The sequence below is a fragment of the Balaenoptera ricei genome, chromosome 11, assembly GCF_028023285.1.
Source record: "Balaenoptera ricei isolate mBalRic1 chromosome 11, mBalRic1.hap2, whole genome shotgun sequence".
Lineage (NCBI taxonomy): Eukaryota > Metazoa > Chordata > Mammalia > Artiodactyla > Balaenopteridae > Balaenoptera > Balaenoptera ricei.
In genome coordinates, this window is record NC_082649.1 from 8,718,009 (window position 1) to 8,733,020 (window position 15,012).

Sequence of the window (15,012 nt, forward strand, 5' to 3'; positions counted from 1 at the left end):
GGTCATAAAATTTTAGCCAAGATCATTAAGCGATAATCCAACCCTACTCTCCATTTCACAGTTGAGGGGACTAAAGTTTCAGAGGTTATTCAGCTCGATGACCACAGGGGTGTGAAGGAGCACCTCGGTTAGTGGGGTCCAGCAGCCCATCAGGGCCCCCCCTTCCAGTGCCATGTTGGCTACACAGTGTTTATAGGCTACACAGTGAGACAGATTAACTTCACAAATAAATACTCCTAAAGAAAGTTACTTCCTTATTTGAGAGGCAAAACTTGAAATCTGGGTATCTTATGCTTTGGGGGTGTCCCTTTCACACTGGCAAGCCAGTTCTGGGAGATTTGACTGTATCTGGTTAAATGAAGCTATTCACTTGGAGCAATGTGAAGTCATTTGAAAAGACGGTGTTTCCAATGGCAGAGAAAGCCACCGTAGCAGTACGTTGGTACCACGGTCTTCACAGCACCTCGATGACCCGTTCAGGCCTTCTGAGGGTCAGCCTGCCCTGGAGCAAGTGACTGCAGCCGGGTGGCGGGCATCTCCTTGGTCGTTAGCTCAGACTCCCTCAGCATTGAGGCTATGCTCTGGATCTGAGGTGGGAGCCTTTGGCAGTGCCTTTCATTCTTTCTGACCAACAGGATGCTTTTTAGCATGCAGGGTTCTGGTGAGCTGGAATTGCTCATGAAGTGTTTAAATATGCCCTCTTATTTTAGGGCTTGGCAACATCAACCATTAGCTGGGATGTAAAAGTCATTAGTTTCAGAGTCAGACAGACGTGGGCTCAAATATCAATCCTGCCTCTTCCTAGAGGTATGTCCCTCAGCAAGTTCACTTCTCAGACCTCAGATTCCTCCCCTGTAAAGTGGAGGCTGTGACGAACACCTTATGAGACTGTTGGGAGGATTAGATGAGATTATGCACGTAACGCCCCTAACGTGCAACCAAGCTCAAAGGCACCTGCAAGTCACCCCACTTTAGCTCTAAAACGATTCTTAAAAGAAGTGAGTAGCTTAATAACATGCTGAAACATGAAAACGCATAACTATTCTGAGAAATAACTGGTTTAAGCACACCATGCTTTAAGAAAAGCAAGTATTGGGCTTCCCTGGTGGCGCAGTGGTTAAGAATCCACCTGCTAATGCAGGGGACACGAGTTTGAGCCCTGGTCCGGGAAGATCCCACATGCCACGGAGCAACTAAGCCCATGTGCCACAGCTACTGAGCTTGCGCTCTAGAGCCCATGAGCCACAACTACTGAGCCCACATGCCTAGAGCCCATGCTCCGCAACAAGAGAAGCCACTGCAATGAGAAGCCCGCGCACTGCAACGAAGAGTAGACCCCGCTCACCACAACTAGAGAGAGCCCACGCGCAGCAACGAAGACCCAACGCAGCGAAAAATAAATAAATAAAATAAATAAATTTAAAATGGATTTCTATTTATAAAAAAAAAAAAAAGAAAAGCAAGTATTATAAAAATTATTCAAATAAATCAGATGTGATTATGGCCTTGCTAAGGGATTTGTTTTGGCTTCAAAAATTGATCTACTGTGGGGTCCCTTTAAAGATGGGACTCCTTGGTGCTCTTCACACGTTGCTGGAATCACAGCTTTGAAGGGAGACATACACGTCCCGAGTGAGTCACACCTGTGCCCCTTAGACAGGAGCAGGGTGCCTCTCTGGATGGGAACCTGGACAAAGAGGCTCACGGCACAGCTATTTAAGAAGGCGCCCAGCTCTGCATTTTGCACAAGGGACTCAGACAAGTCTGCTTCTAAAAATGCGTTCAACCAATAGTAAGTCTCAGTTTTACAGTCAAATCACCAAAATTCCGTATTCTTTTCTCTCCCTCACAAATAGAGCATTATCTACTGAGCCAGCCAACATACTATGTATGATGCTGACCTAGTCTCTCTGATAAGCACAGTCACTTAGCATGAAATCATTCAGGGAGGAAGGAAGATTACCTCTGTTCGCTTCGTTTTGAGCTTGTAAGAAGTTACTAAATCGCTCCTAGAAATACGCATTATCTATGAGCTTTATAAGCAATTGCCACCAAGTTTGAAGGCCTTGGCATTGACCAAACAAAAAAGACCTTTGTTCATTTCTAAGGAGGTGTTATGGTTTGCTCATTCCACTGGCCTGGGTGACTTAACTGGGAAGAGATACTTTTCCTTTTTAAAGTGAGGTCATAGAGCCCTTGAAATGCTCAAGGACCTCGAATTTTGTGTATTTAAATTTTATCTTGACTCTTGAGGGTGGAGATTTTAGGAGAACATTCACTTCTCTGCATACACTAAAGAGCCATGGTACTGAGGAAAAAAATTCATTTAAATCAGGATTATCTTTATATAGGAATGCATAATTCTGGAACAGGGTCATATTTTATTGAGTTTATAAGTGAAGAAACTGGAGGTACCCTCTGCCCTGTCAAACTCTGATTCTCCGCAGTATTTTTGAGGGTGTGTGTGTATGATTTTGTGTGTGTGTGTGTGTGTGTGTGTGTGTAGGAAGGGAACAAAGGAATGTGAGGTGAAGTCAGAGTTTATCTTCTCTGGGAGCTTTCATTTCCTCTTAATCTATTTTTACTTGTTGGTAGACAAATCATACTGCTAATATATAGCAGTTGGTTTGCTGGTATATGAGTGTTGTTCTGGGCAACCAGATTTCACAATGCTTCACATCCCAATAAAGGAAGTCCTCAGTTCCCTAACCAATGGCTTTGGGTGTGTGTGTGCCTGCGTGTGTGTGTAATTTATGATGACTCAGTGTCTAAGAAGGCACAAACATTGTAGCATAAACTATTTATGGTTCTTATATTACCTTTCAAGGAATGGGCCTGGAAGACCTGGTTAAAATCTTTGAATCATTTCCTGCCAATATTTGGCTATGTCTCACCTTGGAAGGTAGGAAATGGTCTTTAAAGATGATGTCATGGGGTTTAGATAAATCTTACTGTTACTTGAGTTTACTGAGTGCTACCCCCGAAGCAGTACTTGCCCAGTCCATCATACACACTATAAATGTGGGCCATTGAAGTTTTAATGAGCCTGTGAGCTCCCTTGAGATTAAGTGAAATTACAACATATTTTGGGACCACAGAGGCAGGAGAAACTGTTGGGGTGCAGAGAAAGCTTCACAGAGGAGATGAACATTGAAATGGGTTTTAAAGTATGAATAGGAGTTCACAGGTAGCACAGATGAGGAAAGGCAGTAGATACATAATAGCATAGGTAAAGGAAGCACTGTTCCTCAGTGGGAAAAGTGTGGTTCTCCTTTTTAGATGACTATAGACGTGTTAACTAATCTTGTTGTCTAAATTTGGCAAAATGCATAAAAGTTAGGCCCTCAGAAATGTTGAACGTGACATCATGCTTTGGATGCTCATTTGTTGTGAACAGAGAGTTAACATTTCAGAAAACAGATGGTGACACTCTCCAAGACCCTTCTGGGGGAAAATGACCATGTAAAATCTGACATATGTCATAACAGACTAATGAGCTGGACACGGGATTTGACTCGTGTGTGATGGTGAAGGGGTGATAAGATCAGAACCACTTTTCAGCTTATTTAAAGGTCAACTCAAATTAAATGCTTCGTTTCTCGCTTCCGCCTGTGCGTTCACTCGTTGGCTGTTATCTGTGTGCTGATGGTTTGCTCTGAGCTTGGCCTATAGCAGTAAAGAGACAGCCATGGCCTCTGCCTGCCTGAATGGAATTCATAATTTAGCCCCAAACTGATCTTCAGAAGGACGCAAAGCAAATCTAATTCCGCCAGTTAGAATAAAAGCGACAAGTCCAAAGAATAATCGGAGAAACACACATAATTCCCTGTGAAGATCAGGCACAAAATGGATGAAGTCAGGGGGCAGGTTTTGATCTTTGAAGTAGAGAAATTAAGCTCTTTCAGACCTTTGTAGGCCTTATGCTTTTGAAGTTTGGGTCTAAATCGTCCCCTCCAAACCACAGTCCCATATTAACTACAATTTTGCCTTTAAAAAATCGAGGACACTTCTTAAAAATATAATTCAGCTTTTCAAATTATTGGACTATGAGTAACTCATTTAATTTAGAAATGCCTGTGAGTTCTTGGCAATCACAGGCATATTTAGAAGTCTTTGCAAAGTGAGAAAAATCTAACCTACAAATTGTTTTCACATGTAATGAAATAGTTATGACATCTAAATGTAACAATTAATGAGGTTGACATCGTGTTGTTTCCGGCACGTTTGTCTAAACGTTTATTAATTTCTATTTTGCACTTTTTGTGTTTCATATTTCGGAGCCAAGACTTTTTATTCAGTGCTCCAATGTTCTCGTAGACCTCCGGCATTCTGCCCACAATGCCTAATGGATAAAACGGCCCTGCACACAAAACCCAGAGTGAAAAAGACCAATGAAATTAAGTCAAGGTGTCAGTGTATATGGTTTCCAGATAACTTTGAGAGTTCTTTCCACCCTGTACAAAATTTCTGGAGAACCAAAGAGAGAGCCACACACTCAAAGAGAACAGCATATATGCTAGCAATAAAGTAGTTGCCTATTCAGTGCAGCGTATGAAACACAAACAGGGCTGATCAGTTCCAAATAAACTCTGAGAAAGGAAAGAAAAACAAAGCAAGGGGCACTAATTTTTTTAAGCCCCTGCTTTGCAAAACTCTGTGCCAGGTCCTTTCTATACAGTGTTTCATTGAATTCTCACAGCAACCCTAGGAGATAGCTATGATTATTCCCATTTGACAGATGAGGAAACTGAAGTCTAAAGAAGTTCAGTTACTTGCCAAGGGATTAACAGCTACCAAAGAAACAGAACCAGGAGTCGACCTCACCCCAGAGCCCAGGCTCTTTTCACAATCCTCATGCTGTCTTCTTGTTTCAGGAAAGGGTGGAGATTATATGATTTTCTTTCTCTCTCTAACCACTGATTTAATAAGTGATGAATCTCATTTTACGTGGATGGGATGCAAGAAGGTGGGTGGGGGCTGGAGTTTCCCAGACAGCAAAGTTGGAGTGATACAAGGCAGAATTCACTGTCTTTTTTCCCCCTATGTGATTCATTAGTAGAAAAAACTGTGGTGGATAAAACTTCTGAAGCCCACAGTCTGTAGCAACATCAAGGGAATCTTTAACTGTGGAAAGTCCCGAATCACAGATTGGAACATATCCAACCCCCTTCATGGCCCTGTAACAATGCTTCTCAAAGTGCAGTGCTGGACCATCTCCCCCAGAACCATCCCAGGAGCTTACTAAAATGCAGATTCCCCGGCCCTGGGGCTAGAATCTGGGGGAGGCCTGGGAATCTGCATCTCAACTCACCTTCTCTAGCTCTCTGGGTGATTCTTATGTTCCCTAAAATTTTAGAACCACACTTTAGTGATTCAGAACAAGATTCTACCGCCTCCTCTTTCTCTCCTTTAATAATAGCTTTTAAGGACTATGACGTAAGCTACCAGGAATGTCCAGTTCTGGGTTCACCATCATTTTACAGATGGGAAATTAAAAGAGAAAAATGGGTATGGGGCTATTTAGTAAGTCAGCAAAACTACTACAATGAGAACTCAAAAAAAACCCTGCCGGATCCCCCCTGTACTGAGATTAACCCTTGGAGCCTTGGCTTAAGTCATTAGTATGATTCTCACCCATTGAGAAGGTCTTGAGTCAGAAACCTCACAGAGGGAGACGTTGATGGAAGTTTTTAAAGCAGCTGTTTTTACTCAGAAGGTTAAAATCACCTGTCAGCAGCCAAGCCATCTCCACTACAAAGGAAGGAAGGAAGGAAGGAGGGAAGAAAGAAAGGGGGAGAGAGAAAGAAAGCAAAAAAGGGTGTGGGAGAGAGAGAGAAAGGAAGGAAAGAAGGAAGAGAGGGAGAGGAAAGGAAAGAAGAGGGCACGCCCACTCCCATGGGGCATGAGCCAATGGTCCAGTGGACAGGATAGAGGCGGCAGCCTGAGACCCAGGGGCACTGAGATGACTCAGGGTGAGGTCAGGTGTCCTAGAGAACACGGTGTTTGGCAGGGAAGAGCCAGGACCGTCCCCTCCTGCCTCACCACGTTACCACCTTAGACCCCGACGGCTCGAACCTCAGCACTTGGGGCGCTGCCTACCCCTGAGCTCTGGTCAAGCCTCCCCCAGGTCTGTGGCATCCCCTGGAAGGGCTGGCAGAGCGCCCTTCTGGAAGCTGGCTTCCCCCTACAGGAACCACCTACCTCTTGCTAAACATAAAACCTTCCACTGATTTTAGAATTAAAAACAAAAACAAAAACACTGAGTTCAAGTGCCCAGTGGTAACCCCGGCACTCCAACCTCCATCCAAGGGAAGGTGTGTCAAACTCTCTCCCCTCTAAATGGATCAAGGGTCCAGGAACAAACCTGCAGTACAGTTATAGCAAATGACATGGGAAGAAGTCCGAAGTTTTAGACTTTTCAGACTTGGAACTAAAAAGGTAGAGTCTAAAAAGAAAAACATGTCACCTTCCTGCCAAAATAAACTGTGATGAAAGCTCAGACCCCACCACCTTTCAGCCAAGCACTTCCTGTGCTGGCCTCCCCTGTCTGCCTCACACCAGCTCCGATGAGGGAGGGCTATTTTTAAGATGCACACAACCAGGGCTAAGAATGAGAGAAGTTATTTATTTATAGTCACACCTTTCAACTGTTCTTTTTCGCTCTGGAGATAGAGGCCTGGTTTGACTCTCCCTTTGAATCTAAAATCCCTGGGGTAAGAAGGACTTTGAAAGGTCACGGGCGCAGTCTATGACCCCCAGACAGGGATCACTGTTCCAGGCAATACAAGTCGGAAAACTGTTAACTTCTTGAGGAATCCCTCCTAATGTTTATACACTCAGCTTATGTAACACCTGTGCTCTTGAGCAGTGTTTTGTAAAACACAGGTTTTGTATAAAAGGTGATTTGAAAATACATTCGTGGCTTTGTTATTTAAGGAATCCGACAGTAACTCACCTCCTCCTTTTTTTTTTTTCCAACAGAGGATTCCATTATCACGCAAATAGATATTCCATAATCTACTTGGGACTGTAAATTCAAACTCTGTATTAGGTTTTCGCAAGGCAGGGCACATGTATACGTCATGTTCTAAGCATCAACAAGCTCTTTCTGGCGTCCAACTGTATCTTTCCTCTTGTGATTCAGGGATCTTTTCTTACTCTGTTAAATTAGCCCCTTCTTAATAGCAAACCTCACTGGACCCATTGTAGGCCCTTGGAATTTGCCAGCAAACTGAAGAGAAAAGCCCTCCCTTGCAATGCTTCCAAGAGCATCACCTTTGTGTTGGCTATTACCCTCCACAAGTTCACTGGTATCATTTTCTTCACAGCACAATTCCCCACCTGACATTCAGTGTCTGCTTATGTCTCCTTACTACAGCCTAAGTATCATGGAGGCTAGATTCACTCTTGAAGTCATCACTGTATCACAAGCATTGAAAATATACTAGATGCTTGAAATTAAATCGGTTTTCTACTTATCTCAAATTGTTATGGCATGTGGAATTATATAGAGTGCTGAAGAGGGCCTTCCTTTTTTTTTTTTTTTGACATGATGCCTTCCTAAATACCCTAGCCCCACTATATTCACCCACGACCTCAGGTATTATTATAGGAATGACTCGAAGGACAAGAGGATGGCTCTTTTCTAAATTCACTAGTCTATGTGTTTTAAATGAGTCACCCTTGAAGCTGACAACTCTCCAGAACAAGTTGGTTGGCATGACCCACTCCCACCTTCCTTGCTGCCTCTGCTTCTGGTGGGTTCTTTGTGCAGCCAGGCCAGTGGGGTCATGATTCAGCTTTTGGTGAAAGGAGAGTCCTTGCTGCCTCATTGTGCTTGTGCAAAATGTGGTGCCTTGTACCACTCAAGGGAGAAAGAGAAAAGACTGGAAACTGAGTGCAGAGTCCAGGTCTAGAAGCAGGTCTATCAGAAATTTGGAGACAAACACTTGATGATGCACTATGGCCTGGCATGGCTCGGGAACCCATAATGGCGACGGATCAACATTACCTGGCACAGGGTGGGCGTTTTGCTGACCAATGAATGGAAAAATAATACCCAAGCTAGGGTACTTAGATATTCTTACTTCTTGGAAGATATACTTACTTCTCTGATGTACTTCTTGGAAGCTCCAAGTTCTTATTTTAGGAGCGCGAACACACACACACACACACACACACACACACACACACACACGCTTTGAGTACAGTGGAAAAAATTAAGAAAGAACAAAAATCCAGTCTGTTGTTCACTCACCTTTTTACTTAAGTGGGGACCATTAGCCCCCGCCATGCCTCTCTGCACTGATGGTGGGACTTGATACACATCTTGTTCCTGGGCACCGTGGCCAGTGGGTACCTGGTAAATTCCCTGATTTTGGTAGGAAGGTGGCACTTGGTAGATGGTGTCTCGAGGGGCGCCCTGGGGGTTTGGCATTTGATAGAGCTTCTGTTGGCCAAAGGGCTGGTGCATCAGTCCAGAAGTCGGCGGGTCCTGACTGGAGGAGGTCTCCTGCACGGGGCCAATCAGAAGCTTCACCCGGTTGCCTGGGACAATGCCTTGCCGACCGTGTAAGGAGCAGAGCCACCACCCTTCCAGTCCTCCTGTGTTCTGCTCTATGACAGTCAGGATGTCTCCCTTGCGAAAGGCCAGCTCCTCAGCACACTCTGGGACATTGTCGTATAAGGCCCTTGCCATAAGATTCTAGGAAGGAAAGAACAGAGGGAACTCACATTAGAATAGTAGCTCAGTCCCTTTAACACCTAAAGCCCATGCTCTTATGGAGAGGCACACTTCCTGGAGAGAAGAGAAGAATCTGAACAATAGCCTGTAAGGAGAAAAACAGATGGTGCAGACAGAAGACAGATCCATACATACTGTGTCTGCCACCAATGACATCAGACCGCCTCCCTGGAAAAGCTCAGAACGCCGCGGAGAGCTTTCTTCCAGCAGTACATGCTGTGCCCAGGGAGTTACGAGTAGCATGGCTAAGGGTTAGAGAACGGTTCATTCTACAAAACATTCCTCTTTCTTTCTTAAACCCAGTCGAAGGAATAAAAAATTCCAAGATATTCAGATGCACTACAACAGACATCTCTTATTTTGGTAATATATTGGAGGTAAAACGAGTCAAAGAAAATCCCCAATAACAAACAGCACAAATGGCATTGATATTCAGTGTTAAAATGGAAACAGAGGTACACTGATCTCTGCCTTGGCAGGGCTTAAAAATTCTTATTCTCAGTTGATCAAGAGGTCCTTGGATACGGGGAGAATCTACAAGCAAGTGATCTTTCCATGATAATCAAGCACGGAATGTAGTGTGATGGTAGTCTACATCTCCAGATTTGATCGTGGGGAGCTACAAAGAAGTTACCCCGCGTAGGTAGATAGATACGTAATCTCTTCCTCTTTGGTCTTTTATTCCTACCTTTCCTGAGGGCCCCTCCTCACCCTGCCACTTTATTTCCTACTTCTTGAATCTCACCATTCACATCGGAAAGGCTCTGCTTTCCCCTTTCATGGGCCCCAAACACTTTCTCTCTTTGTGTGAAGGCCTGTCTGGCACTTTCAGTACTAAGCAGACAGCCAAAGTAGGCATTCAGCAGAGAGCGGGCAGGCAGTACATGCTGACATTCTTGGAAGCCTTTCAAAGGCTCCAAAGATTTCATTTCTTGGCATCAGTCACGTTTCGCAGCACGATGGCAGCCATCACCCCATGCCTGCTCCTTCCCGGCACACAGAGGAGTTGGGGAATGTTGTAAATTCATAGCAAGCCGTCCGAAAACTCAAAGTGATCTCTCTAGTGCCTCGCTAGAAAGTTGGGGCACACTAGGTGTCACTGTGATGATGGTCACTTGTGGGAGAAAAGACCGCTGACTGGACGCAGTGTGCTGTGACTCCACATTCGTGGCACTCGGGGCTGTTGTTGTTTGGACTTCTGCCCCCTGTTTTCTTCTCTGAAAATGTGCATTCGATCTTTCAGCTTCATGCTTTTCATTCCTTTATCACTGACATCCGTTAATCATCTCCCCCTGTACTCCGCCCCGTAACCGCAGGGCTCGCACGGTGGGCTGGTTCTCTGCTGTGCAGGCGCTGTGCCATGGGAGGGTCTGCTCCCAGTCAGCAGCTGGGGGGGGGCTCCTACTTTTACTGTTAGCCACAGTCCTCTTAGTGAGTGAGGAAAGGAGATAAAGCCCTAGAGCTCAGCGCCCAGGAAGCCTGGTGATGCTCCTTAAGAATAAGGTTGACGTCCTTGTTCTTGACAGTTTTCTGATCCAGGAAGTCTATGATGTGGACAGGTGAGCAGTAACAGAAGCTAAAGGGATACTGAGGGCCTCATGTTCCAGGTGAACGTATTACTTAGTATCTATATTCTAGGAAGCTTTGTGTTCCTTCTAACAATTAAGAGTCCACATACTGAAAGATAAAACCATACAGCACTGTATCCTGGTTTGAGGAACCAGTTAAGGATGTGTCCTAATCCTAAAATCCCTTGTTTCTCTTCTTCCATCGTTTGGGTGTTCCGTTATTGAAAGAAAAGTCATCGAGTTGAAGAAGACAAGATGCTGGTCCTTTGTACCTAAATGATCAGAAGGAAATTACTCCACCCAAGTTGTACTGTGATGATAGAGCAGGAGGAGAGCTGACGGCTCTGGTCTCCATCCCTTTCTCTGGGGCCCATTCAACAACTGGGAATGGCTGGTAAGGAGGCCCTGAGGTGAAATCAGAAGTGATGGGGGTGGGACCAGTCCTGTGGGAGCCGAGGGTGGAGAGCTGTGCGATTATATTGGCTACCAAGAAGGGAAAGATAAGAAACAGAAAACAGTAGAAGATGAAGGACCACAGACCTCATCAGCATACATGAGCTCCAGGCATTCGGAGCTGGGTCACATCCACGGAGCTCCATCAAGCACTGAAGTAGAGCCCCAGACCATGCCCAACTCGAGGCAGATAGAAATCCCTGTACGAAGGCTGTTCTGGATGTTCTTTATCTCCTGTCCCAGTGACCTTCCCACCACCAGCTAAGCAGCACACTGTTTCTAGACAGGCCTCCAGAGCTGCTTCTCCAGGAAAACCTGGAGAGCCTCTTGTGGAGGCACAAGATGATCACAAGGTGATTTCTGACTAGCTGTCCTCCCCACCACTCCCAGAGATTGGGATTCAGAGAGCTTGGCATGGCTGCTAGTGGAAGCACCCGGTGCCAGCTTGACACCTCACATGCTGAGAGTTATTCTCAGCCTCGGGTGAATGGGAATAAGTTATTTAATATCTGTGCCAGCTACAGGGGGCCAATGTCTACAGCCAGCCACTCTCCCACACAGGAGGTTACGGATCCTGAGACCTTCAGAGAACACCTGGGCCTGACCTCCCTGTTTTACAGATGAGGAAACAGATCTGGGGTGGGGGGCGGTTTATCATCTGCCCAAGGCCACACCGGTGGAGTCAGAGATGGGAAGAGAACTGTGGTCTCTTGGCTCAGTTCTCTTTCCAGAACTCTAAGCCACCTTAGCTCTGCTACACAATGTCCTCCTAACTGGGCTCCGTTCCATTTTACAGTAAAGCTCTGAAGGTGACAATTCTTTTTGTCATGTCTATGGAATAAATCAGTTCCTGGGGTTTGGGGTCCTGGCTGTGTGACGTGGGCAGGTTACTTCTCCCTTGGCACCTTAACTTCCTCATCTGTAAAATGAGAATGAGGAAAGCATACCTATGCCATGGGTTTGCACTGAGGATTCAGGGAGTTAATTCAAGTCAAGTACTTTAACATCGCGGGAGACTTGGGAAGATATGACTATTTATTTAATGTGCTGATGGCGCTTTGATCTTAAGCTCCCTAGCAGATTACCTCCACAGTTCTCAGTCAAAGGTTGGTCCTATTCTAATGTTGTTATTATACATATTTTTATACACATCTGATATTTCTCTTGCTCACAATTACACTTGAGGGGAACTGTATCTTGAAGCAGTACTTCTCTGAATTGATAATGAGTTCTGGTCACTGCAACCTCTGGTTGAGTATTTGCCTATAAACAACAATAAGGAAACTATTGGTTGCATTCAAGAGACATTGAGACAAAATAATAATAATAATAATAATAAATTACTAATGTAATTAATAATATTATTATATATTATATTAATATAACCAGCAATTATATTAATATAATTATATAATAATATAAGTATTATTATATAATTATATTATTTTTAATGATATATCATTATATTAATATCATCACAATATTATTAATATTATATCATTATAACATTATTAATATATTATTATTATTATTACTGGACAAATTATGGATAAATCTCATTAGATTCCAGAAGAGTACAATCCATCAGAAAGTACGGAATAACACGGGTAAAGAGCTTGGCTTTTGAAAATACTTGGTGTGTTGAGGCAAGAGCTTAGTAAGGAGCTAACAGCAAAATTAACTTCAACCAGAACACAAACCGTCTCATTCAGAAGTGCACAGGCAGATGAAGAGTTAATTTCTCTGGCTAGGACTAGGTGGAGGGACCCTTTCCTTCAGGGCAGAGTTGTGATTCCTTAAGGCCACAAAGTCAGAAGGTGATTATCTGAACATCTTACGAAAACCCAGGAGAGGCAGTTTGTCTATTCAAGACCTACTCCTTCTCCCACCCTCCCTGGGATATTTATCTCCAGGGCAGGAAAGGTCAACACAGAAACACGTCAAGGAAAGATAAGAGAGCTATGTAATTCTATATCCAGCTGGATGGTGAGCCTCCAGAGGCTGGCAGTTAGAAATGCAGCTAGAGCTTGGCAAAGCACCAAAACAGTTGGGTCATAGAACTTGAAAGCCAGAGGCACTTCAAACAATTACAGTTCAACTCGTTCACTTTACAAATGAGAAAAATGAGGCCCAAGAAGTTAATGATTTGCCAAGTCAGCTGGCTAGAAGGTCACAGAGCTAAGAACACGGGGCTCTTGTCTCCAGCTCCAGAATTAGGACGGTACTGAATAAAGTCAGAGGCATGTGCTACAAAAGCTGTGGTTCTAATTAGGATGGGAAATCTGCATTTAGAGTCGCAAATCCTATTTGAGGGATCCTAATTGTAGCAGCCTCTAGCATTGACCCCACCCCGATCTTTGAGAAGAAACTGTCCTCGGCTTCCATGATTCCACGTCCGGTCCTCCCTCTTCCCTTGTTCTCATGACCGCTCATCTTCCTCCTCCTTCACAGACTAATTTCTTTTCCTGTCCCTTTAGTGGTCACGTTCCAAAGGGATCTCTCGTCTCTCTGAGTTTGCTCTCTACAGGACATCTCATCCATGCCGATGGCATTTAACACGCAGGTAACACTCAGATCCACAGCTCCAGCCTCGATATTTCCTCTGCTCTCCAGTCCCATATTTCCAGTTGTCTAATGAGTATCATCTTCACCTCTCACTCAACAAGTGCAAAACCCTTTTCTCCTGATCTCTCTCAGTTAACAGCACGCATAAGGCCGCCCAAGATCAGAGCCTCAGAGGTTTGCTGAGTCACTTCACAACCTGAACCTCGGTCAGCTGGGACCTGGCTTTTCTTCCTCACGGCCACTCCTCGCTCAGGTCCTCAGCAACTTTTTTTGGGGGGTCGGGGGGAAGGTATGACAATTGCTACCCAACTGGTTTTCCTGCGTTCAGCCTCTTCCCACCTCCAAACTCATCTTCCACATCACCAGAAGAGTTCTCTTCCCAAAATCTATCTCATTGTTTTCCTTTCTAGTTCTCTGTGATAGTATTTCTTATAGTACAACTTGTACCGTCCCATTCAAGACTGGGAACTCCTTAAGTTCAGGGAAGCTGTTCTTTCTTTGGCATTTTCAGAACCAGTGTGTGAAACAAAATATACACTCATTAAGTGTTTGCTAAATTGAAATGGATTCTGGACTCTGATTTCCTGGTTCTCTACAGAGAGGGTGAAATGGTTTTCTAGAGATGTCAGCAAGATATTCGGTTGAAATTTTCAAATGGACATGGGAAGATCAACTAACAGAACCAGAAAGATAAATGGCATGTCCAAGTCACCTAAGCCTCACGGCCAGAGAACGTGGGAGACGGCGAGCAGGAAAGGGCCCGTCCCTCCCTGTTAAAACAGGATGATGACGTAGATGGGGAGCTGCATCTAGTGCCACAACCACTGAGCAAACAGGAAGGCCAAGAGGAGCCAGCCATCCCCGTCTGATTAAATACAATGGTCTCTGTAAGAGCCTTTTCTCCCTTTCGTGTAGCAACCTACATCTGGCGATAGATGACCGAGCACCATTCATGCTTTGCCAGAACGTTTGGGTTCTGCAGTTCCTGGTTCCCAGGCTATGCCCAAGGACTGGGAAGAAAATGCTGTGCAGTATTACAGCAAGTAAAGAGAGCTCCAGGTCACATGATCGTTTCCACACCACCCTGCTCTTCCCTGCCCTTTTTTTTTCCCCCCACTACTATCAAAATGTCAAGAAAGCTTATTACTCCTATTGCCAGGGAAACTATCTGCTATTCCAAATACAGAGAGGTGTGTGACATAATTTCCATGACCATTCATGCTGCTGTTTGAAGAAAAATGAGACACAATGTCTGGTGTGTCACCCCCCCCCTCCCCCACCGGACTGATAGCATCATCAATGGCCCAGCTTCCTCTTATTATTTTACTTCATTCTATATTTATCATGCAGGAACTCCTGCCAAGCCTCAGGGCTGCCACATTCTCAACAATGTGGCTTTCCTGTACCCAACCCCCCAAACTTTAGCCCTGGACTCTGGCAGGGACACACACGGACACACACACAGTAAAGAAGGAAATGGCCATTGTCAAGAAAATCGGTCCCAAAGGAAGTGGCTGAGGGATGAGCGTCAGCAGGGTCAGTCTCAGGACACACTGGGGAAGAGAAAGAAATGAGCCTGTGTTTTTACATTTGTCTGCCGACAAAAATCAGCTTAGGTCTTTTCCATTATAGTTTATTACAAGATCTTGAATATAGTGTCTTGTAATAAACTATAATGGAAAA

At 44.6% G+C, this 15,012-nt stretch overlaps 1 protein-coding gene across 2 annotated transcripts in view; it reads right to left on the reverse strand.

Moving 5' to 3' along the window:
- The window catches only part of NEDD9 (neural precursor cell expressed, developmentally down-regulated 9), a 292,795-nt gene that overhangs the window by 18,965 nt on the left and 258,818 nt on the right, over nt 1-15,012 (reverse strand). For both annotated transcript variants that reach the window (XM_059937922.1, XM_059937921.1), the window contains one exon: nt 8,258-8,704. In XM_059937922.1, the coding sequence (XP_059793905.1) occupies nt 8,258-8,704 (447 nt within the window). The remainder of the gene's footprint in view (nt 1-8,257; nt 8,705-15,012) is intronic.